The 22,625-nt window shown below is 35.0% G+C and overlaps 2 protein-coding genes across 3 annotated transcripts; one reads left to right on the top strand and one right to left on the bottom strand.

Moving 5' to 3' along the window:
- The first annotated feature begins 12,435 nt into the window (after nt 1-12,435).
- Nucleotides 12,436-16,668, top strand: LOC107411153 (uncharacterized). 2 transcript variants are annotated; one of them, XM_025070409.3, is made up of 4 exons: nt 12,437-12,766; nt 13,170-13,221; nt 13,590-13,746; nt 16,275-16,668. In XM_025070409.3, the coding sequence occupies exons 1-3, from the start codon at nt 12,670-12,672 to the stop codon at nt 13,738-13,740; spliced, it is 300 nt and encodes a 99-aa protein (XP_024926177.2). In that variant the 5' UTR covers nt 12,437-12,669; the 3' UTR covers nt 13,741-13,746; nt 16,275-16,668. The 2 variants fall into 2 exon arrangements, with proteins under 2 accessions (XP_048330959.1, XP_024926177.2); XM_048475002.1 differs by lacking the exon at nt 16,275-16,668 and having other exon boundaries at nt 12,436-12,766; nt 13,590-13,835.
- LOC107411152 (potassium channel KAT3) lies at nt 13,690-20,486 on the bottom strand. Its single transcript, XM_016018683.4, has 13 exons — nt 20,056-20,486; nt 19,619-19,834; nt 18,949-19,110; nt 18,793-18,850; nt 18,283-18,600; nt 17,944-18,183; nt 17,621-17,719; nt 17,500-17,532; nt 15,868-16,053; nt 15,282-15,359; nt 15,124-15,193; nt 14,433-14,585; nt 13,690-13,986 (listed from the first exon to the last, which is right to left on the bottom strand). The coding sequence occupies exons 1-13, from the start codon at nt 20,241-20,243 to the stop codon at nt 13,883-13,885; spliced, it is 1,905 nt and encodes a 634-aa protein (XP_015874169.2). The 5' UTR covers nt 20,244-20,486; the 3' UTR covers nt 13,690-13,882.
- Between the last annotated feature and the right edge of the window lie 2,139 nt (nt 20,487-22,625).

The raw sequence follows: 22,625 nt of genomic DNA, 5'->3' as shown, positions 1-22,625 counted from the left end.
GAGCTTTATGAAGTGCTAAACAACAGAAATACAACAAAGATGAAAGAAATAATACACTGAAATGAATGAGTACAAAGGTACTTCTCGAAACACGATAGCAGCGGAAAATTGGTTCGCTCCGGAAGAACGTCTACCACCACTTGCACCTAAGGGAACAGAACTTAAAAACGTGAGATGCTAATCATCTCAATGAGTGACCCTAACTACTGAACACTTTTAATAATAATAATAACAATTAAGGGAATTGAATAAATACCAACAATTAATAAATAAATAATAATAACTGTTGGAAATAATAATTTCCCTCAAAACTCTCACCGATCACTCCGTTTGAAATGTTTCCTTTTTAAAACAATTTCACAAAACCCGATGTACGTACTTCCCGAAAACCAAGGGATTAAACTGTTTGATAAACAATAAATAAATAAATACATACCCTGATATATAATTAAACTGTAATAATTTATAATAATAATTTTTGAACACCTTTGGGGTTGAAACATTATTTGAAAACTACACTTGACGCACCACACCATATACCAGTGATGCCCTCCGATACCCAGCGTCCTGAGCACCGACTGGCGGGGGATTAAAGAGAGAAACTTGCAAACGGCACTTCGGCATCCCGACAGTACCGCTGCTGAAACCATCATCCCGGCCAAGGAGGGGGGCGGCTGAGGCCAATAACAAACTTGCCTGCCCACGGTCCAATGGCAACTCACGGGTGAAATAATAATACTTGCGCGCTGAACCACATATACATATACCAGAACACCAATACTGTATGAATGCGTCTAAAATAATTATTAAACCAACTGTACCGTTTTTCAAAATTTACCGTGGGAAATATACCAAAATTTCACAAAAATACCATCCCACATATTTTATTTAACAAACGGTACGGAAACATCGATAACCAATAAACCATAATTTTTCTCGTAACACGAGGTTCGACAATTAAAATACCGCGGGCATAATTTATACAATTTAAACAAATATTTTCATAAAATAATTAACCCAATTATTCCCGAAAATAATACTTAAAACCTCGTACGAATATTATCGAAATACACTTTGCTCATGCATAATAAATAAATTAAATCATAATTAAATTGTACCACATGAGCATAATTTAAATACCAATTAAACATAATTAATTGCCCAAAATATTTTTTGAAGGTGGGTCACTCACCTTAAGCGCGTAAATCAGCTAAGATCCTTCGCAGGATCAACTCCACTACTCGTACGCGCACTTAAAACATCCACAGTATACCAACCAAATATATTAATATTTTATTCGGGTAATCCCCAAATGGGTACCTGGGGAGCGAACACCAACGATATCTAAAAGTTGCGAGTTATATACAGAATCGAAGCTCGAGTGATGAGGATCACGTATTCTATCTTACTTTCCGGTGATCGGACCCGAGGTGGTCGAAATTTCGCCGGAAAGCTTTTCGGGTTTCGACTCCGTAATTCTCCCAAACCGTCACGAATTGGCAGAAACGGATGCCGGATTCGGGTTCAGGAGGTCGAATACAGTGGACAGGGGCCGGCGGTGAGACTGGGTACTCGCCGAAACAGTAACTTCCGGCGAGCCGCCGCGGTCACCAGCAACCGTCGCCGGCGGCAGCGCGTGCGGTGGCCGTTGGCTGAGATTTTTTTCAGATTTGTAGATCGAGGGGAGAGGAATCCAACGGGACCGGCGGTGAGGCAAACGGAGGCCGGACAGAGGAGAAATCGGGGTTTGAAGAATTTCGGCCCCTCGCCGAAAAAAGCTCCGATCCCGGCGCGTCGGTGGTCTGGTGGCCATGAAATTTGGTGGGTAGGCTGGACTTGAGGAGGTGGTGAGGGCTGGCTGGCGCGTGTGGCCGGAAAATGGCCAGAAAGGGGTCAATCGGAGGTGGCCGGCGGTGGAGGGAAAAATCGCCGCCGATCTTTGCTGCCTCGATCCGGGCACGTCCGGCTGCCAATGGCCGTGAAACTTTGGGGTTTTGCCGGAAATGGGGAGGGGCTTCTTGCTGGCCGGCGTGTGTAAGATGGATCGGCCGGAAAATTTGAAAAATTTCGGCGGCCGGTCGGACTTTCTCTCTCCTCTCTCTCTTTCTCTCTCTTCCCTGAGATTTTTGTCAAATAAAAGCCACCATGTGACACTGTTCATTCCACGTGGACCAATCAGGTGATGACACATGGCATCACTGTGCACTTAAGCCAGATATAATAAAATATTACGGTATCCGACGAATTTCAAACGTCCATAACTTTTTAACCAAGCGTCCGATTCAAGCGTGCTGCTAGTCTATGAAGTCGTGTCGACGAGTACTTTACAATCATACAAGAGTTAAAACAAAATTACACCACAAGAAAAAGTCAATTCACGGCACCTTTTGGACTGTTTGTACCTCAACTTGTTTTGCCCATAACTTTCAAACCGTAGCTCCGTTTTTGACGTGCTACTAGTCTATGAACTCGGGGCATCATGCACTTCGCCACGGTACCCTGGTCAACTAGAAATTTCAACTGGGACAAAAAGTCAACTTTTGACCCACTCGGTCAACGGTCAACCTCGGTCAACGTGCACGGATTCCGGTGCGATTTGGGACGGGGTGTTACACCTGTCGTGAGACTTATTTTATCTGCATTATGTGTACCAATGTAATGTACGTTGGCATAGTGGATGAGATGTTTTATATTTGCCTATTTCATGAAATTGCCAATATTTTGATTTTCTCCCACTTATTAATCAGGATCTATACGGGTGACTAAGCTACCCTGTCTGCAACGCCCCGTCCCGAACTATGTCAGAATTTTTGCACATTGACCGAGGTTGACTGTTGACTGTTAACCGAAGGGGTCAAAAGTTGATTTTTTGACCCGATTGGAATTTTAGGTTGATTGAGGTACCGTTACGAAGTACACATTGGCACGAGTTCGTAGACTAGTAGCACGTTGAAAACGGAGCTACGGTTTGGAAGTTATGAGCAAAACAAGTTGAGGTCCAAACTGTCCAAGGGGTGCCGGAGTTGACTTTTTATTCATGCAAAGTTGAGCGTTGACTCATGCATGGTTGTGAAGTGCTCGTTGATACGAGTCCGTAGACTAGCGGCACGTCCGATTTGGACATGTGGTTTGGAAGTTATGGACCTGTAAAGTTTTTCAAACACCGTATTATTTTAATATTATTTTTGAACGTGTAACGATGTGCCACGTGTGACTTAATGAATGTGACCATGTGTCACCATGGTGAGATGCCACATGTCAACCATGTATAATATCATGTTATTTTATTATTATTTTATATGATATTGTTTTTATTATTATTTAATTATTTAATTATTATTATTTTATTTTATTTTCCTTTTTTTTTTTTTCCCCACATGGGAAAACACCTTTCTCTTTTCTTTTCCTTTCCTTCCCTTCTTCTTCCCCGAGCCCGACAGAGACAAAAAAAAACACACAGACTTCTCTCTCTCTCTCTCCTTTGACTCTCTCCCCCGCTCTCTTTAACCGGCCTTTTGGCCGGATTTCAGTCGCCGGAAAGCCACATGCGCCAGCCACTAGTGAAGCCGAGCTCGCCGCGACTTCAGCCTCCAATTTTCCCGGCCAGTCGCCGCCGGACGCGCCCAGATCGGGCCGGTGAAGTCGGCGGCGGCCTTTTACGTTTTTCCGGCGATTCTCGCCGTTTCCTACCAACCCAGCCCAACCCATACCTCTATTCCACCATTTTCGACCCCTCTGAGTCCATTTCCGGGGTTAGATTGCCCAAAATCCCCACCGTTTGAGAGATCCCTCAAGTTTAAATCCGGTCGAAGCTTTCCGGCCAAATTCCGGCCACCTCCGGCGGAATTGGGGTCGATGGAGACCGGATTTGTAATCCTCGTTGCTCAAGCTTCGATTCGGTATATTATTCGACTATTTTGGATAATATTTGTGTTTGACCACCCGGGTACCGGGTATTATTTACCGAATTAAAATATTAATTTATTTGACTATGTGTGAATTGTGTTCTAGGAGCACCGGTGAGTCGTGGAATTGATCCCATGGTGGATCATGGTTTAATTGCGTGCTCCAGGTGAGTGACCCACCTTTAAAAAATATTTTGGGCAATTAATTATGTTTATTGGTGTTTAATTGGTATTTAAATTATGCTCATGTGGTACAATTTAGTTATGGATTTATTGTGATTTAATTTATTTATTATGCATGAGCAAAGTATATTTCGGTAATAATCGTACGAGGTTTTAAGTATTATTTTTCGGGCATAATTGGGTTAAATATTTTATGAAAATATTTGTTTAAATTGTATAAATTATGCCCGCGGTATTTTAATTGTTGAACCTCGTATTACGAGAAAATTATGGTTTATTTGTTATCGATGTTTTCGTACCGATTTGTTAAATAAAAATATATGGGATAGTAAGTGAGAAATTTTGGTATATTTCCCACGGTAATTTTGGAAAACGGTACGGTTGGGTTAATAATTATTTTAGACGCATTCACACAGTATTGGTGTTCTGGTATATGTATATGTGGTTCAGCGCGTAAGTATTATTATTTCTCCCATGAGTTGCCATTGGACCGTGGGCAGGCAAGTCTTATATAGTGCACACAGCTGCCCCCCTCCTTGGCCGGGATGATGGTTTCAGCAGAGGTACTGTCGAGACGCCGAAGTGCCGTTTGCAAGTTTGTCTCTTTAATCTCCCCGCCAGTCGGTGCTCAGGACGCTGGGTATCGGAGGGCATCACTGGTATATGGTGTGGTGCGTCAAGTATAAATTTTTCGGATAGAAATTTCAAACCCCAAAGAGTACAAATTATTTATTATAATTTATTGCAGTTTATTTATATTTGGGATATTTATTTATTTATTTGTTATTTATTAAATTATTTGGTCCCTTGGTTTTCGGGAAGTACGAATATCGGGTTTTGTGAAAATGTTTTAAAAGGGGAACATTTCCAACGGAGTGAATAATGAGGGTTTTGAGAGAAATTGTTACCTCAATTGTTTATTTATTTAATTGTTCGGTATTGATTAATTAAATCCCTTTATTTGGTATATTATTAATATTAAAGGTGTACAGTAGATAAGGTTACTCACTGAGATGATTAGCATCTCACATTTTTAAATTCCGTTCCCCTAGGTCCAGGTTGGGAGACGTTGATTGTCCGGGGCGAGCCCAACGTCTCAGTTCGTTGCCGAAAGTCCAAGAAGTATTTCTTCCCTTTTTCCTCCCCATCCTATATTACTTCTTATCTGTCATTGTATAAATTCCACATTATCTGTATAATGCTCTGTATACTGTATTGGACGTGTAGTTATTATTTATGCACTTGGTTGCTGCTGTTATTATTTGAAGTGCTGAAATTTATGGAATCAATTTGTAGTATTGTGGGAGGAATAAGGAGATGTTTATAGAAGTGTGTTTTCAGTGCAGGTAATTTTTGGTTAGTCCTACCCTTAGGGGAGGTGCTGCCGGATTTTCCGTTGGAAGATTCGGTGGTATTTCCCTGAGATCAGGGCTTGTCTAGGATTCCGGGGAGGAATTCTGGACGGGTCCTGACACTGTCGGTGGTTTTAGTTGCTTTGTATGATGCTTGGAATGGCAGTGGAAGTTGATTAAATACCATGAATCGTATGTTCTGAGTTACCCTGTAGGTAATTCAGCTCAATGCATTTGATTATGGTTATTTGGTTAACTGTCCTTGGCCCACGAAAGGGTATCTTTAGTGCTACAAAGACCCTAGCGATATTGATATTTTATGTTTTGTATTAAGGGGCTGGAAAATAGTTATTGTTTTATATATATTAAATGTTTTATTGTGCTTGCTATTTTCGGAGTTAGTAGCACCCCGAATGTTCTGCCTATGACTGCCATGATGAAATTGGATGGGACAAACTATCAGAAGTGGAAGAAGATTTTAGTTATAAATTTGACTTTTATGAAATTGGATTTGGCTTTAGAGATAGATCCACCAGAGATACCAACTGATGAGAGTAGTGCAGCAGATAGAAAATTTTATGAGAATTGGAGGCATTCTAATAAGTGCTGCATGATGATGATGGAGAATTATATGGATGAATCAATTTATGCGAGTATTCAAAAGGTGGAAACTGCAAAGGAACTTCTTGAGGAGATAGGAAAGAAATTTATCAAGTTTGATATGAATGAGAAGCATCATTATCTGACCTTTTGAATAATACTAAGTATGATGGAATTAAAAGAGTAAGGGACCATATTATGCTACTTTCTTCTTATTACAATAAGTTGAAGGACCTTAAGATGGATATTGGAGAGGAGTTCTTGACCTATTCTATAATGAAGAGTTTTCCATCTCAGTTTGATAATATAAGATCTAGTTTGAATACTAAGAAGGAAGGTTGTAGTTTGGAAGAATTGACTGCTATTCTTGTCAAGGAGGAGGATGATATTAAGTTAAGCAAGTCGAGATCCATTGCTTTAGTTTCACATCAGGTAGATAAGTCCAATAGAGTTTTTCAAAAGAAGGGACAAAGATTCAAGCCTGGACAAGGATTTAAGCCCACTAGGAAGAAGTTTTCTGGTATGAAGCCAAAAGGACCAAGGGATGGAGCTCATAACATAGAAGAAAGGAAAGCCTACTTCAATGGACGGTGTGACTACTGCAATAAAGTTGGACATAAGAAAATAGATTGTTGGCATTTAAAAGGAAAGTAAGAAAAGAAAGGGGATGATAAAGCAAAGGGGGCCAACCAATCTTGAGCAGCATGTTTATATGGGTGATAGCTCGAGAGTGAAGGTGGATGCTATGGGAACAATCAAGTTGAAGCTTGCCACTGGATATGTTTTAGAGTTACAAGAAGTTTCATATGTACCTTCAATTAGGAGGAATTTGTTATCTATTTCACTTTTGGATAATCAAGGTTTTAGTTTTTTGTTTGGGAATAATAAAGTTGAGATGTTTTGGAGTTAATTCATACTGATATATGTGGACCTTTCACTCCAATTGCTTTGGGTGGTTACTATACCTGGCAATTCGGGTTGGTGGGTCGTGTTCGTGTCAACCCGTTTAATAATCGTGTCAAAAATGCCTAACCCGAACACGACCCATTTATTAATCGTGTCAGGTACCTAAAACACTAACCCGACCTGTTTATAAATAGGTCAACACGACACGACCCGTTTAACACGATTATTTTAATGGGTTGTGTTGACCTATTAACCCGTTAACCTGAAATTGACCTATTAACCCGAAAATTAACCTATTAACCCGTTAACCCGAAAATTAACCTATTAACCCGAAATTTTTTTTTTATTTTTATGTTTTTGTTTTATTAAAGATGTATTTTTTGTTTTTAAAAAATTAGTAATAGAAAATTATTTTTATAAAATTTTTAATTTATAATATTTTTTAGTTATTAAATATTATATTAGTGATAAAATATTAATTTAAAATTAAATTTAAATGGGTTGTAATAGGTATATAATCGTGTCGGGTTGAAACTGACACGTTTAATAAATGGATCGTAACGGGTCAATTTCGAGTTAAACAGGTCAACCTGAAAATGACACGATTAATAATCGTGTTAAACGGGTTGACCCGATTATGACCCGAACCCATTTATAATAAACCCAAACCCATTTATTCCGTGTCGTTTTCGAGTCGTGTCGCCGTGTCATGATCCAAATTGCCAGGTCTAGTGGTTACAGATATTTTATTACCTTTATTGATGATTTTTTTCTTGTTATGGACATGTTAAGCTTATTCATGAGAAGTCAGATTCTTTAGTTGTTTTTAAGGAGTTTAAGGTAAAGATGGAGCTTCAAAAGAATAAGAAGATAAAGGCTGTGAGGTCTGATAGAGGTGATGAATTTTATGGTAGATATGATGAGACTGGACGGAATCCAGGACCTTTTGCAATATTTTTTTTACGTGAATGTGGCATTGATGCGCAATATACAATGCCTGGTACACCTCAGCAGAATGGCATAGCTGAGAGGAGAAATCGCACTTTGTTGGACATGGTGCGATCTATGTTGGCAAATTCTAGCTTGCCAGATTACTTGTGGGGAGAGGCTTTAAGGACGGCTGCTTATATTTTGAATCAAGTTCCAAGTAAATCTGTTCCTAAGACTCCTTTTGAGTTGTGGTCAGGGAGAAAGCCTAATTTGCATCATTTTTGAGTATGGGGTTGCAAAGATGAAGTAAGGATTTATAATCCCCAAGTTAAAAAGTTGGATCCTAAAACTATAAGTGGATATTTTGTTGGCTATTGTATAGGATCTAGGGGTTCCAGATTCTTTTGTCCATCTCATACCACCAGAAATGTGGAATCAGATAGAGTTGTTTATTTTGAAGATGATTTTAGGTTTGATGATAGTAATGGTCTAAGGGAGTCTCAATTTAGAGAAGAAAATATATATATTCCCAGTGTTGTTGTTCCTGATAGTGATGTTATTAATCCAGTAGTTGATGAACCAGTAATTGATCAGGATGAACCTGTAGTTGAAGAGCAGGATGTTCCAGCTATTGTAGATGCTGATATGCCTTTGAGGAGGTCACAAAGAACTAGGAGGTCAGCTATTCCTCATGATTATGAGGTTTACTTGCAGAAGCATGAATTTGATATAAGTGATGATTCAGATCCAATCACTTATGAGGAAGCCATAAGCAATTCGCACTCAAATTTTTGGTTGGATGCAATGGAAGATGAAATGAAATCCATGGCATCAAATGGTGTTTGGGATTTGGTTGAGTTACCATTGGATAGCAAGCCTATAGGGTGCATATGGGTCTTTAAGACTAAAAGAGACTCTAATGGTCAAGTAGAGAGGTATAAGGCTAGACTTGTAGCCAAATGGTTTAGCCAGAAGGAAGGAATTGATTACACAGAGACATTCTCTCCTGTATCCACAAAGGATTCTTTTAGAATCATTATGGCGATTGTGGCGCATTATGACCTGGAGTTGCATCAGATGGATGTCAAGACTGCTTTTCTGAATGGTGATTTATATAAGGATGTATATATGGTTCAACCAGTTGGTTTCCAGCAAACAGGGAATGGTAATTTGGTTTGTAAGCTTAAGAAATCTATTTATGGTCTTAAGCAAGCTTCAGGACAATGGTATCTTAAGTTTGATGAGGTTGTCACAAAAAATGGTTGATGACATACTTTTGGCTACTAATGACATTGACCTATTGTCTGAGACAAAGCAGATATTGTGCAATCATTTTGATATAAAAGATCTTGGAGAGGCTTCTTTTGTTTTGGGCATCAAGATTATTCGAGATAGGACTAATTATGTGTTGCAATTGTCTCAAAGAGCCTATATTGATAGAATCATTAAAAGATTTGATATGCACAATAGTTCTCCTGGAAGTGTGCCAGCCACAAAGGGTAAAATTATTTCTAAGGATCAATGTCCCAATAATGATAAAGAGAGGATGGTGATGAGAAATGTTCGTTATTCTTCAGCAGTGGGTAGTATAATGTACGCTCCAGTTTGTACACAGCCTGATATAGCTTTTGCTGTGGATGTCCTTGGTAGATTTGTGAGCAATTCTGGTCCTATTCATTACCAAGAGTTAAGAAGGTCTTTAGGTATCTTCAGAGTACCAAAAATCATATGTTGACTTATCGACGTACCAACTCACTTGATGTAGTTGGTTATAGTGATACAGATTATAAAGGCTGTGTGGATGATAAGAAATCTACCACTGGGTATATATTTATCATGGCAAGAGGTGCTGTGTCTTGACGGAGTGCCAAGCAGTCTGTGATAGCATCCTCGATTATGGAGGCAGAGTATATGGCGTGTTATGAGACTACTCGTCATGCAGTTTGGCTTCGGAATTTTATTCGTGATTTGGGAGTGGTTGACTCCATTGAGAGGCCTATTATGATGTATTGTGACAATACTGCAGCCGTATCTTTCTCCAATAATTTAAAAAATACCCCTGGTGTGAGGTACATTGATGTTAAGTATTTGTTGGTTTAGGAGAAAGTTGAAGAAGGCCTCATTACTGCAGTTCACACGCCTACTTACAGCATGGTGACAGATCCACTGACCAAGGCCTTACCTGAAGGCATATTTGAGTAGCATGTGTCCTGTATGGGATTGTTAGGCAGCTGAGACTGTTGTGGGTCAGTGAGAGTTTGTTATAATTTCTGCAGTAATATCCATGTTAAGTATTATTTATTATTTTGATACACTGATATATGTGGATCATTATTTATTTATGAGATAATTTATTACACATATTATTGCTCCTATATTTACAGGCCTGTTGAGACTATTAGTCTATGTATATGTGTATGTTGATCCACATGTGCCATGGTGAATCCTTACTACCTAGTTTGGGTATATTGTTGTATCCTATCAATACGCAATGTGCTTGAATGAAATGGTTTTGTGTGTTAAGGGATTGCACATGGTTAGGTAAATCTCTACTACCTAGACTGAGTTTATGGCATGTAAAGTGCTCAGTTGAAATGGTATCATGTTTTGGGAGATTTACTGAGAGAATCTCTATTGCCCAGTCTAGTATATTGTTATGCCCTGTCGGTATGCTATATATTTAGATGAAATGGCATTATGGTTCAGGAGATTCTGTAGTAAGTGAGTTTGGCTTATATATATAATTATAATTATGAAGTCCAAGTGGGAGAATGTTGAATAAATTAATATTTATGGACTTGGCATAATCAATTACTCACTTACATGGCCTATTTATGCTATTAATGGGACTGGCTTATTTTATTATTTTGTAGTAGGGTACTTGGTCACACACTCTCTATAAGACTCCAGTTGGCCCATTGGACTGGAGAACTAACTCTCTTTATAAGCCCATTGACTTATCCATATTTTTCTAGTATAATTATATTATCAAATTATTATTATTTTATGTGTGTTAAAATTAATGGATAAGTCTGACTTGCAGAGACTATTTAAAGAGTCTAAGGCAAGCAGACATTAAGAATACCATACAGTATTAGGGTTTTCAGAAATCTGAAAGTGGTTTGAAAGTAGTGTGTCCATAGGCACTACTTTACGTTGTTTCTATTTTGCAGGATTAAAAATCTAATTTATCAATAACTGCGTTTGAAGGTTAGTAATTTATGATTTATGAAATTTATTATATATATTTAGATCCATAAAATTTCTAACAGATCTAATATTAGAGTTTTCAAATTTTTAATGACAATATTAAATATCATCTCGTGGGAAAAAAAAATAAAAGAAAAGAAAATACTCAAGACATATATCATATTCCCCATTTACAAAAGGATAAATCATATAAGTCTCACAATCGGATAAATCACATGAGTTCCCCTGCTATTTTATATGTGCTTTGTTTTATTTTTCTGTTTTGAGTGACATAGCATAATCTAATAGTAATATTCACTTTTTTTTTTTTTTTTTAGTGTACGTGAAGTTTTGGATTTTCTAACATAAAAAAACGTTTATATTCTTGTCATTATATTTTTCATCTGGTAATTTATCACATATCCCATAATCAACCATTGATGAACATATATTTTTACGTATGATTTGTTATAGTTTTCACCAAACAAAAAAAAAAAAAAGAAAAAAGAAAAAAGAAAAAAAAGTTATATATCGAGAATGAACTTTTTTGCCCTTTTTTTTTTTTTTTTTTTCTCCGATTATATTGAGAATGGACTTAAATTAGGTGCGTTCGCAAATACATGAAAAAGGTATATTGAGCTGTGGCTCGTAATCTCTAATTTAACCTGTAAATGTTTCAGTATTAAAATGAAATATGATAAAAAAAAATTTATGATCATATTATTATGATTAAATAAATTTTATAATTATGAAGAGGTTATAATTTTGTGAATATGCAGTTAAAAATTCTATCATCTAACATATCTTATATCTTATATAATTTTCAATCAATCAAATTATACATTTTTTTTATATGAAAAGAATTTGTGAATTATTTAATTTCGTATTTAAATATGATATTGAAAAGCTAAAAATATTTTAATTTTAACAAAAAAAGTGCTCATGCTAATAATTTGTTATATATGTGTAAATTTATAAATATTGTAACAACTCCAAAAATAAATTTATATTTCAAATAACTTTACATAAATATTTTATATCAAATAGCATATATTTTTTACAATAAACAAATAATTATTATTATATGAAAATAAAATTTCTCGAGTTAAAACTTTAAAAACTCTAAATTTATTATGATATTATGATATTGAGTTTGTTTTTATTTATAACTTATCCAAGTTAAAACTATAATTTTTTATAACTGAACATAGGTTTCTTTATATAATATTATTTTAAGAGCTTTTACTTTAATATAACCATACTAATTAATTTTAATATTAAAAAATAATTTAGTTAAAAAAAGGATAAATTTTAATAAAATCCAAATTTTATTTTATTAGATATTTAAAAAACTGAAAAAATATTTTAATGTTTGATAAAATTTAATTAAAAAAAAAAAAAGGAAGTACAAAAGAAAGAAGCTTCCGGTGCACACAGGATAGCTCATTCCCGTCCGGCGAGCAGCACAATAGAAAACAGCGTCGTTTAAAAAGTATCTTCATGACGTTTCGTCTACTATTCTCTCTTCCCTCGCAAATTCCCGCCAGTAGTTCATCTCCAATCTCGAATCTCAACTCTCTCTTGCTTTCTCTCTCTCTCTGCAAATGGCGGTTTCACCATCGCAATCCGACACTGGCCTACTTCCTCCTCCTCCTCCTCCACCATCGGAAGCTGAATCTCCTCTCTCGTCTCTCGTTTACGGTCAGTTCTTTCTCCACTTACATCCGAACCATCAACATTTCAAGTTTTCGTTGAATTTCTTTGTCTTTTTTTTTTTGCTGTTCAACAGCATTTTCTTGCGAAATTCCGTACTGTACCTGTTTGAATTGGTTTTCCTAGTTAGCATATCTAACATTCTTGAAAATTTTAGATTCAATTACAACGATAATTGACAGATTTCCTTGATGGTTATATTATATATATACATATATATATATATATATATATATATATATAGAATTTTTTTTTTTTTCATAACTTGGTTTCAACCGTCGATTCATGAAAGTTAAGCTGAATTCAAGATTATCTCAATGATTTTTCCTTTTTTCTTTTTTTTTTTTTTTGACGAAAACTGATGAGAAAATATATTATGATTGAGATGCAGAGATGTCGCACAAAATGCAAGAGGTGATGGAGAACATGCTTAAGATGATCAAGTAAGTTTGATAATCTTTTTTGAAATTTTCGAGTATTATATTTTTGTCTTTTTCGGTCAATAATAAAAGTCCATTGTTTAAGTACTTGGCTGAAAGCCTGAAACACAAGCTTTTTTCTGGTTCTTCATAATTAATTTTCCATACACTTTTCTCTCATTTTTCTCTTTTGCGTGTTAGTTCATCATAATCTCTGTAATTATTACGTCTGAGAATCCATATCTTCTGATTATTTTGTTTTATGACATTTGATTTTATTAGGGTTGTTAGCATATATTAATTTCCATTTCATAATTGTCCTTCTCGGGGTTTTAGATATTTGTGTAATCATATTTTACTTGAAACGTTTGGCTAAACTATTAATTATACAGTGAAATTGATGAAAACTCCAATGCAATAATGGAAGAAATAGAGAAGAGTAAAGAATCAGCTCTTGAGAGGAAGAAATTCTTGGAGGAAGAGAAGGAACGGTTTCAAAAAGCTGCTTACGCTGCATTAAACATGCTCAACAATGGAGAGTAGATACTTGTAAACTCCATACTCTCGTCATTTAATTGCATTAACACCAAAGAGAATACAAGATGGTTGAAGTTGATAAAATATTAGAATTCTTGAAATGGATTGTGCCTCTTGATATTTTTGTGAAATATCATGTTAATTTTTTTCAAAAGATAAAGAGATGGTCTTTCTCTCTCAATGCATTCAATTCTTCCACCTGCGAGCAATCGGACATGAGAATTTTGCTTCCTCTTTTGCCAAACTTTTTCTCTGCATAAACAAAATTCAACAAGGTTTTATATGTTAGTTTGATCTGCCAATTTTTTTTCCCGCTGTTCTAATTCATTTAAATGTAAAAGTTATGCATTGAATGCTATATGACTGCAAACATGATAAGTCATTAGGTGCCAAAAAATCTATGCAGTGAGGTTGGTTTTATTGGTAATGAAGATAAATAAATGACTTAAGTTGCATTACTGCTGCAATTTTCATGTGTAATAATTAAATATTAATTGGTTATACGTGGATGCAATGAGCTCTCAGGCCTTACTATCACCAAATTCAAATTCTCAAATATTTGTGTTTACTCGTAAACATTTTTGAATTTATCACTCAGTTATTGGATGATCTCTTCTCATTTCATGGCATTAACATTTGTGATGGAAATTCCATATCAGTTATATTTGTCTGCTGAGACCATCTCAAATATGGTTTACCTGCTAATATGAAAAGGTCTTCTATTGAATTGGGCAAATGTACAAGTTTCCCTGTCTGATCAACTTCTGTTGTATTCTTATTTGGATCATGTCCATGGATTATCACTCTGACAGGAAGTGTGGTTGGCAATGGATCGGAATTGTTGTCTATTCCTGCAAAATGATAGCACAAATTTGTACAATGAAGTGTGCTTGACAAAGTATGGTGTTTGTTATTATTGTTGATAATTAGTATCAAATTAAACTAAGTTTGTTTTTAAATTTTAAGAATATCATGTTGCCATTTAGAAAAAAACCTTATAAACTTATTCCAGGAACATAGGTTTGCACATCTAATTGAAGAAGACCATTATGTCAAAGTACTCGTAGTATTTTAAACATTGACCAAAATAAGAGAATCACTGTATTTAGAAAACAAAATCGGTATTTGTTTGACAACTAGAATCCATACCACTTAGTAATATTAATCAATTGAAATTTCATTCATTCAAGATTGGGATTTATAAGCAGTATCTTATGGTCATGGACATTGGTTATTTGTTAGAATAGGTGGCAACATGCGATATGGTATGGGTGTATGACTACATTTTTATAAACGTGAAATTCTTCGTTTAGGAAATTTATCTCTAAAACCTGTGTATTGAGTGTATTTTATGTGTTAATGTTGCGACTCAAATGAGGCTTACTTTACCTTCTATATTTGCATCTCGATGATAACTTGTTGTTTCATGATGATGTTGGTCTTCATTGGATTCTTCATGCTGCAAAGAACAAGTAATGGTAGTCATTACCATGAACTTGGCTCTCCTAAATATCTTATAACAATTTTAACTAAAGATGTATATGTACCTGTATATTCTGGTCACCAAGCAATTCTGATAAAAAGGGTATCTCTTCTAGCATCTCTTTTTTCAAGCCTCTTACATACTGAGAGGAAAGAGTCAGCTCAGACAAATTAGATACAGTAATATATCTGCCTTGATTGGGCAAGTAATGAGCAGAATTTTGAAGATTGAATAAACCATAGATGAGCCAGCAACATTTAAATTGAGTGCAAATAGTATGTTTTGAAACTTAATTTATATCAGAGTATTCTTTCATAAATTGTAGGTTGCTACTTATTTTTCTTCCCAAAACTGTTACGTTTATTTTAGAGTATTCTTTCATAAACTGTAGCTTGCAACTTATTTTTCTTCCCAAAACTGTTATGTTTATTTTAGAGTATTCTTTCATAAATTGTAGCTTGCTACTTATTTTTCTTCCCAAAACTGTTATCGTTCTGCTGCTCATTCAAACATGAAAGGAGTCAAAGGACGTACATATATCTACTATGATTTATATACTTCCAACTCAAGATGTTTGATCTCATTTGATTTTCTCTTAAATTTTATGGCCATTAGCCATGGGGAATATAAAGAGAAATGAGATTACTAACCTCAATGAAGTTGGAGATCAAAATCTTCCCATCTTCACTATATGGTTGCATTATTTGTTTGAACTGCTGATGACTCATCCGAATAACCTGAGAAAGCCTCTTAGTTCTCACTGTAAAAGGTTGTGGGATATTGAAAAGTACCGCAATTTCTCCTGCCAATTCTGAAGCTCCTTGTTTTGACAAAAGCTGACAAAGACACCATCTTAGTCTGGATAAATACTTAAAATATGGTGTGCAATGTAGATATGAATGTTTTTTATATATTAGCTTTTCAACACGCAGATTATATATTAGATTCCTAAGTATTGTGTTTCTATTGAAATGAATAAGTTTATAACTACATTCTCCTTTCCTGGATGCGACTTAAAGTGGTTTGCTAATTCCTATCTGTTGATTTACCTTTGCAGATTGGTGCTGGAAGCAAATAGAGACATAACTCATTTGTTTTGTAGACAATTATAGATGGAATTTCACAGTAAATTTTTACTGCATTCCGTGGCATTATCTCATGGATATAGCGGAAATTATTGAGTCTTAGATATCAACTTCTGTTAACCTGGTTCTATACATGCCAATCTTTGTAATAATTGGAGATATGCTTCAGCTAATCCTACATAATCAGTATGACAGTCTTCCTTAATAGGTTCTTGGTTTGAAGTGAAAAACATAACTGTTTACAGTAGTTCCTTTTTTCCCTCTTCTACCGTTAGGTTTTTTATATTGCTGCTTTTAGTGTTCAGGTCCATTGAAAATACTCGTATATCATAATTGCAAAAACTTGATCCATCATTCTGTGTCTTGTATGCTTCATTTATATGTATGATTGAATTATGAACTGTCCACAAACTATTTGCTTTTCTGGAGGCTTGGAAGTTACTACCATGAAGTATGCTTTTCATTTATTTTTGGGAACACTTCTCGTGAATTGAACTATAAGATCTTCTTCTTCTTCTTCTTTTTCCTTCTATATTCTAATTTTCACGGTGGACTAATCAACTTGTGTCTGGTAAATAATACTTAATTTTTCTTTTCTTGGGTTAAATATATTTGTCTGGCTTACTTAGCTAACTTTTGACTTTTCGAACCTAACTTTTGACTTTTCGAAGTGTATTGGTCTGACTGATCATTGAGGGTGGCCACACGGGATGCTGTATTCAAACTGGCCTTAGAGGGACGCTTTAAACCCAAATTAAAGTAGCCACCCAATCCAACCCAAGCCAGCCCATTGATTAATATTATTATTATTTTTCACGAAAAGGTTAATTCATTATTATTATTATTTTTTGTATGCTCAATTAATGATTTTTTCATTATGCTTTATCCATTTTGGTTTTAGCCTCCAAAAAAAAAAAAAAAGGATATTTTATGTTTCATAAATTAACATTTTCCTTAATGGTATTGACATCTTCAAACATTATTTTACCTACTTTTTTCTATTTTTTTGGGGAATATTTTACGGACTTTCTTGTGCAGCCAAATCTTTTTACGAACATGGTAAACAAAACGATATGCAAAGTTTTCTGACTATGGTCCCCCCCCCCCCCAAAAAAAAAAAAAAAAAAAAAAGGAACGAAAATTTTAAAAAAGGAACGAAAATTTGACGGAAGTAAATTAAGGAGTGGTGAAAGATACCTGCTCTGTACCATTCTTGTATACCAGAACGTCCTGCAAAAAAGTTGAAATAAGCCGTTTGGTTATATTTTACTGCATTTGCATCTAAAGTAAAAACATGGGGGAAAGATAGATTCTATACCACTGCTCCAGACACCAAAATGTAGAAATCTGTTGGAACCTCGTTTTGTAAGATTATATCAACCTTGGGTGGAAAATATTCTGCTTTCATTTCTGATACCTGTTACCGAAAAAAAAAAAAAAAAGAAAAAAAAACAGTGAGATGATGATGAAAAACAAACTCTATTTAGATGTCTGAAACATCAAATTATCTTGCTAATGCTGGCATGTAATATTCAAGTTTTGTGTCATCACATTAACATTACATGGTTAGATTTGGCTGAGGAAAGTAATTTTTTTTTATTTTATTTTTTTAAAAAAAGGGGGAAAAAAAGAAAAATTTACCACTTGAGCAACAAGGTCTTCAGAGACTCCTTTAAACAGGTAAGATTTCTCAACAGTTCCATGGAAAAGATGATGAGCAATGCTGGATCTTATTGCTTTAGGCAGGTCCTCTAGCACTTCTTCTTGCTTTAACTCTGCTGTCTTGAACTTGAGTTGCAAGTGTGCTAGCATTTGCTCCTTCAGGCCTTCTGGAAGTCTGTTCTTGCTTGCGTATCGCAGTATCTCATTGATGGCGTCTCTCTAAAACCATCATCCACAGGCGCATATTTAGTGTCAAAACTACTTTGTAGTTAAAAATCATCAAAAGAAGCATAACAGGGGTGTTCATGTAATTAGTACCATGGCAAAGGTTCGAACAGCGCTGTGGACGATTAAGTTTGTCATGTTTCCGATCAAATAAGCAGTGAGTCCAATGTTGAAAAGCATGTAAATCATGTTGAAGACTTTCTCTCCTGTATTTACAGCATGCAAATCACCATAACCAACAGTGGTGAGGGTGACAATTGACCAGTATATGGAATAGGTGTATCCCAACCAGATGCTTTCGTGTTTGAAATCATGGATTTGGGATCCAATCCATGTATCTTCTTGTGCTTTATGATGGATGGCCAGCCAGTAGTAGAAGCAACCTGCTGTGTGCACTGCAAATAGCGTGACCTGTTTTTTTGGGATTGGAGAAGTAAATTTATCAAGTTACCAAGTTAAACTCTCTTAATGAAAATAAGTATGAGCAGCATGAATTACTGATTTTTACGCTTATGGTTCCGCCCTAAAAGGTTAACTTGTACCAGAATTTGTTCAGACACTTCACCAAATGCAGGCTTTGTTAAAGAAATAAGTAATGCTTACACAGATTAGCTTGATGTATCTTGTCCAGAAGTAGCTAAAGCGTGTGTCTTTCTCAAGCCTGCAAAACAAGTAATCCTTCAAGTAAGTTGAGACTTGAGAAATAAATAGTATTTGTATTATTGATCCCGGATGACAAGCTGCTCTTGTTATATGTACCTCGTAAACAATTGACTAACACGCCTGAGTCGCCAGAGACGGAGCATATTGAGGAAGCCAAATACCTCCCCTTCATGATTGTTGCCCGTGAAAATTCTGTATATCAACTGAAACGGAAGGGTAGAGGCTACATCCATTGGGAACCATATTCTTGTGAGGTACCTAAAAAAAAGGAAAATTTTGAGAGCTTGAAGATTTGTTTTTCAGAGTCATTGAAAATCGAAAACAAGAAAAAGGATTTTACACCAACAGCAGCTTTTTCTTATATGGTGTTTGTTGCTGTTATACATTGATAGCCTCATCTATTTCTTCTTTTTTCAATTTCACTTTTTCCACCCTAGGGGAAAATTACTGAAAAACTAGATTTACATACAACTATCTACCTAGATTTCAATGTGCCATCATTTCTTAAAGATGCTATGCAATACAAAAGAAATCAGAAATAGAAGAATTTGGATTTTGGTCACCCTATTTATGCCTGTTTATAGGGTTACTGTCCTCAATTTGATAAGAAGAGTAAAGAAGTTGCTGTGCTTATAAGTTCACCTACAAACATAAATTTTGTTCCAAAGGGGCTTTGACTCAGAACCACATTCAGTGTGATATATGGTTGGAAGTGAATTGGTGTAGCACTTCAATGAATCAAAGAATGAGACGATAGAGACCATACCTGATTGCAATTTTCTTGTGATCATCTATTAAAAGATAGGTGGACTTGTCCAAGTAAGCAACAAAGAAAGTCAAGATTATATCAATGGCAAAGAAAGCATCCACCGTCAGATCAACAGGCAAGAGAGACCCAGTTGCTACTTTCTTAAAAGCAAGCTCGAAAGGCGAAGCCCACGCCGAGTACACCACCAGTACCACCAGGAATGTCTGCCATAACCTATACCATATTAGTCACCAGACCATTCTTTTAGTCCTTGTAATAAAAACCAGTTTTACCAAATGCTTCATGGAAACAGCAAAGAAGAGGTGCAACAAAAAACAAAAAACAGTACTAATTATTGAGACAAATGACAAAAGGACTATGAAAATATGCAATTTCTGTTTGGCTTGGGAGAAAATTCAGCTGAGAAAGAGTAGGGAAAAAATTTGGTATTTCACCTATATCTTCTGTCATAGGGAGCAATAACATATTTCTTGAGTTGCAAATGTCCATCAATCACAGTACCAAAAGCAGGTAAGAGACTGCTAGAAACTGAGGCTAAGTTCTTGACTTCCCCACTTGAACGCCTTCGAAACAGCAAAGGCAGTGGTGACCTTGTCTCTGACCAAGACATTGTTGTTGACATTGTTAACCAGAGGATTGAAGAGTATAAACTCAGAGGAATGGTAAGGAAGAGAGCACGAAACGAGATCAACAGGAAAAGGAAGTAAAAATCAAAGGATATATATAATACAAAAAGCAAATCAGGGAAAACAATCAAAGACAAGAAAAAAAAAAAAAAATCAACAAAGAGTTTTTATCAATCAAGGAAACAATCATAATGGTAGGAAAGACAATTATGGAAAGGGAACCAAAAAAAAAAAAAGATGAAAAAAAGTATTCCATTTTTCTTTAAACCCTCATTATTAATTAATGTTTCCTATATAAAACGATGTAGGGGCTTTTTTTTCTTTCTTTCTTTTTAAATTTTTTTTGTCAAATATATAAAGCCGTGGTAGTTAATGGTTGAATTAATTAAGTTACCATATGAAGAGAATTAAGTTTTCAAGGAAGTCTATGTGCTTATTAAATAATATAGAGAAGGTGGTAGAGAGCCTTCACAGAATCTTTAAATAATTTCCTAATAGCTAGACGTTGATTCACGTAAAAGATAACTTTGTTTTTATGGGGCATGCATTTGATTTTGTCCAATCCTCTTCCTTTTTCCAAAATGATTTTTGTCAACCTTGAGAGAAATACTACTGAAAACATAAAACCCCTCTCAGAAAGTCAAATCTGGCAGATATTATGCCTCTATGACATGTGTATTAGCATCAGAAAACAGGCTTGATAGATATTGTTATTACTAAAATTATTTTGGTCGATCCAAATAAAATAAAATAAAATAATAATGGCAAAAAATAATAAAAGCCACTGTCATTCTTCTTTGAGAGAGAGAGAGACACATTATTATCCGCCACTTGTTGTGGGTAAATACTGTGATTATGCAGTCTTAGCGTTGAATCCTAGATCCTTAACACCCTCAAAAGCAGTATTTGAAGGATTTATATAACACAAGTTGGGGTATTATATATATTTTTTATCTTTGACTCTAAATCTAATGACTTAACCAGTATATATATATGAATAGAGTACTATATACCTGTTGTCGTGCGAACCATGTTCATGCTGATCCAGTTTTACACATGTAAATATTTCCCGAAGAAAAGACGATTGGAGATTTGTAGCTATAAATGGAATTGTCGGCGAAAATTCATCTCCATTAGAGCAGTGGGAGGGTGAACTAGCAAGAATAATAACGAATTCATAACAAAATTAAAAAGGTTAAAAAAAAAAACTCTTCATTAATCGGGCAATTAGTAGTCTATTTTATTTTGATTTCTTTTCTTTAAGTAGCTTTTTTTTTTTTTTTTTTAGCGGATATATTTTCTTTATGTAGTTGGGTCTAACTAGGATACATGAGAAAAGTAGTTTAATTGTGAAGTTTTACTAGTAGCAGCGGCTAGGGGTGGACTCGGTGCGGTTTGGTTCGGTTTTATAGAATTTTTTAAATCGAATCGATCAATTCGGTTTGGATTGGATACGAAACCAAACCAAACCGACCACCATGTTCAACCCGAACCGAACCAAATCGATGATCCTTGGTCGGTTTGGGTTGGGTTAACGGTTTAGATCGGTTTGGATCTCGGCCCAAATTTTTTTATTTATGCTATTTTGAGATAAAAATTGTACACATTGGGTTCAAAATTGTATAAAATTTTTTTAGGCCTTTTTAATTATCAATCTTCAATCATATTCATGCATTATATTTTGAATTAAGCATCTTTTTCAAATTATTATCTAAATTAAATAATATCTAAATTAAATAATTTTAATATACATTCAACTAGCAAAAATACCAAATAAACTAACTATTAACTACAATGCAACATGAAACCATACAACTACAATACAAGTAAGATAATACAAAATAAAATCATATAACTATAATATAAGTCTACAACTACAACCTAATTATACAAATACATCATACACCAACAAATAAATTCTATAACAAATCTACAACCATTATTAATTATAAAATAGAATACAATCCATATTTGAAATCTTAAATTTTAAAATGAACTTATAATTAAATAAACTAACAATCCATAAAAATAAAAATTATTTTAAAAAGTCTTCTTCCACACTCTTCAATCCCATTCTCACAATAAATAAAATAATAGTTTTATTTTATAATTATATACTATATTTATATATAAAAGTAAGATAAAATGTTAGTTTAATTGATGATCGGTTTGGTGCGGGTTGGGTTGGATAAATTTCATCCAACCTACAACCCGAACCGACCGTTTCGATTTTTTTTAATATATTTAACCGAACCAAACCGATTAATAAATTAAAACCAACCCAAACTAAACCAAATATATCGGTTTGGTCGGTTTGATCGGTCCGGTTCGGTTTTTGCCCACCCTTAGCAGCGGCTATTTAATTGGTTCTCAGATAC

Source organism: Ziziphus jujuba, chromosome 5 (assembly GCF_031755915.1).
Source record: "Ziziphus jujuba cultivar Dongzao chromosome 5, ASM3175591v1".
Classification (NCBI taxonomy): Eukaryota; Viridiplantae; Streptophyta; class Magnoliopsida; order Rosales; family Rhamnaceae; genus Ziziphus; species Ziziphus jujuba.
This window is presented reverse-complemented; position numbering and strand designations above follow the sequence as displayed.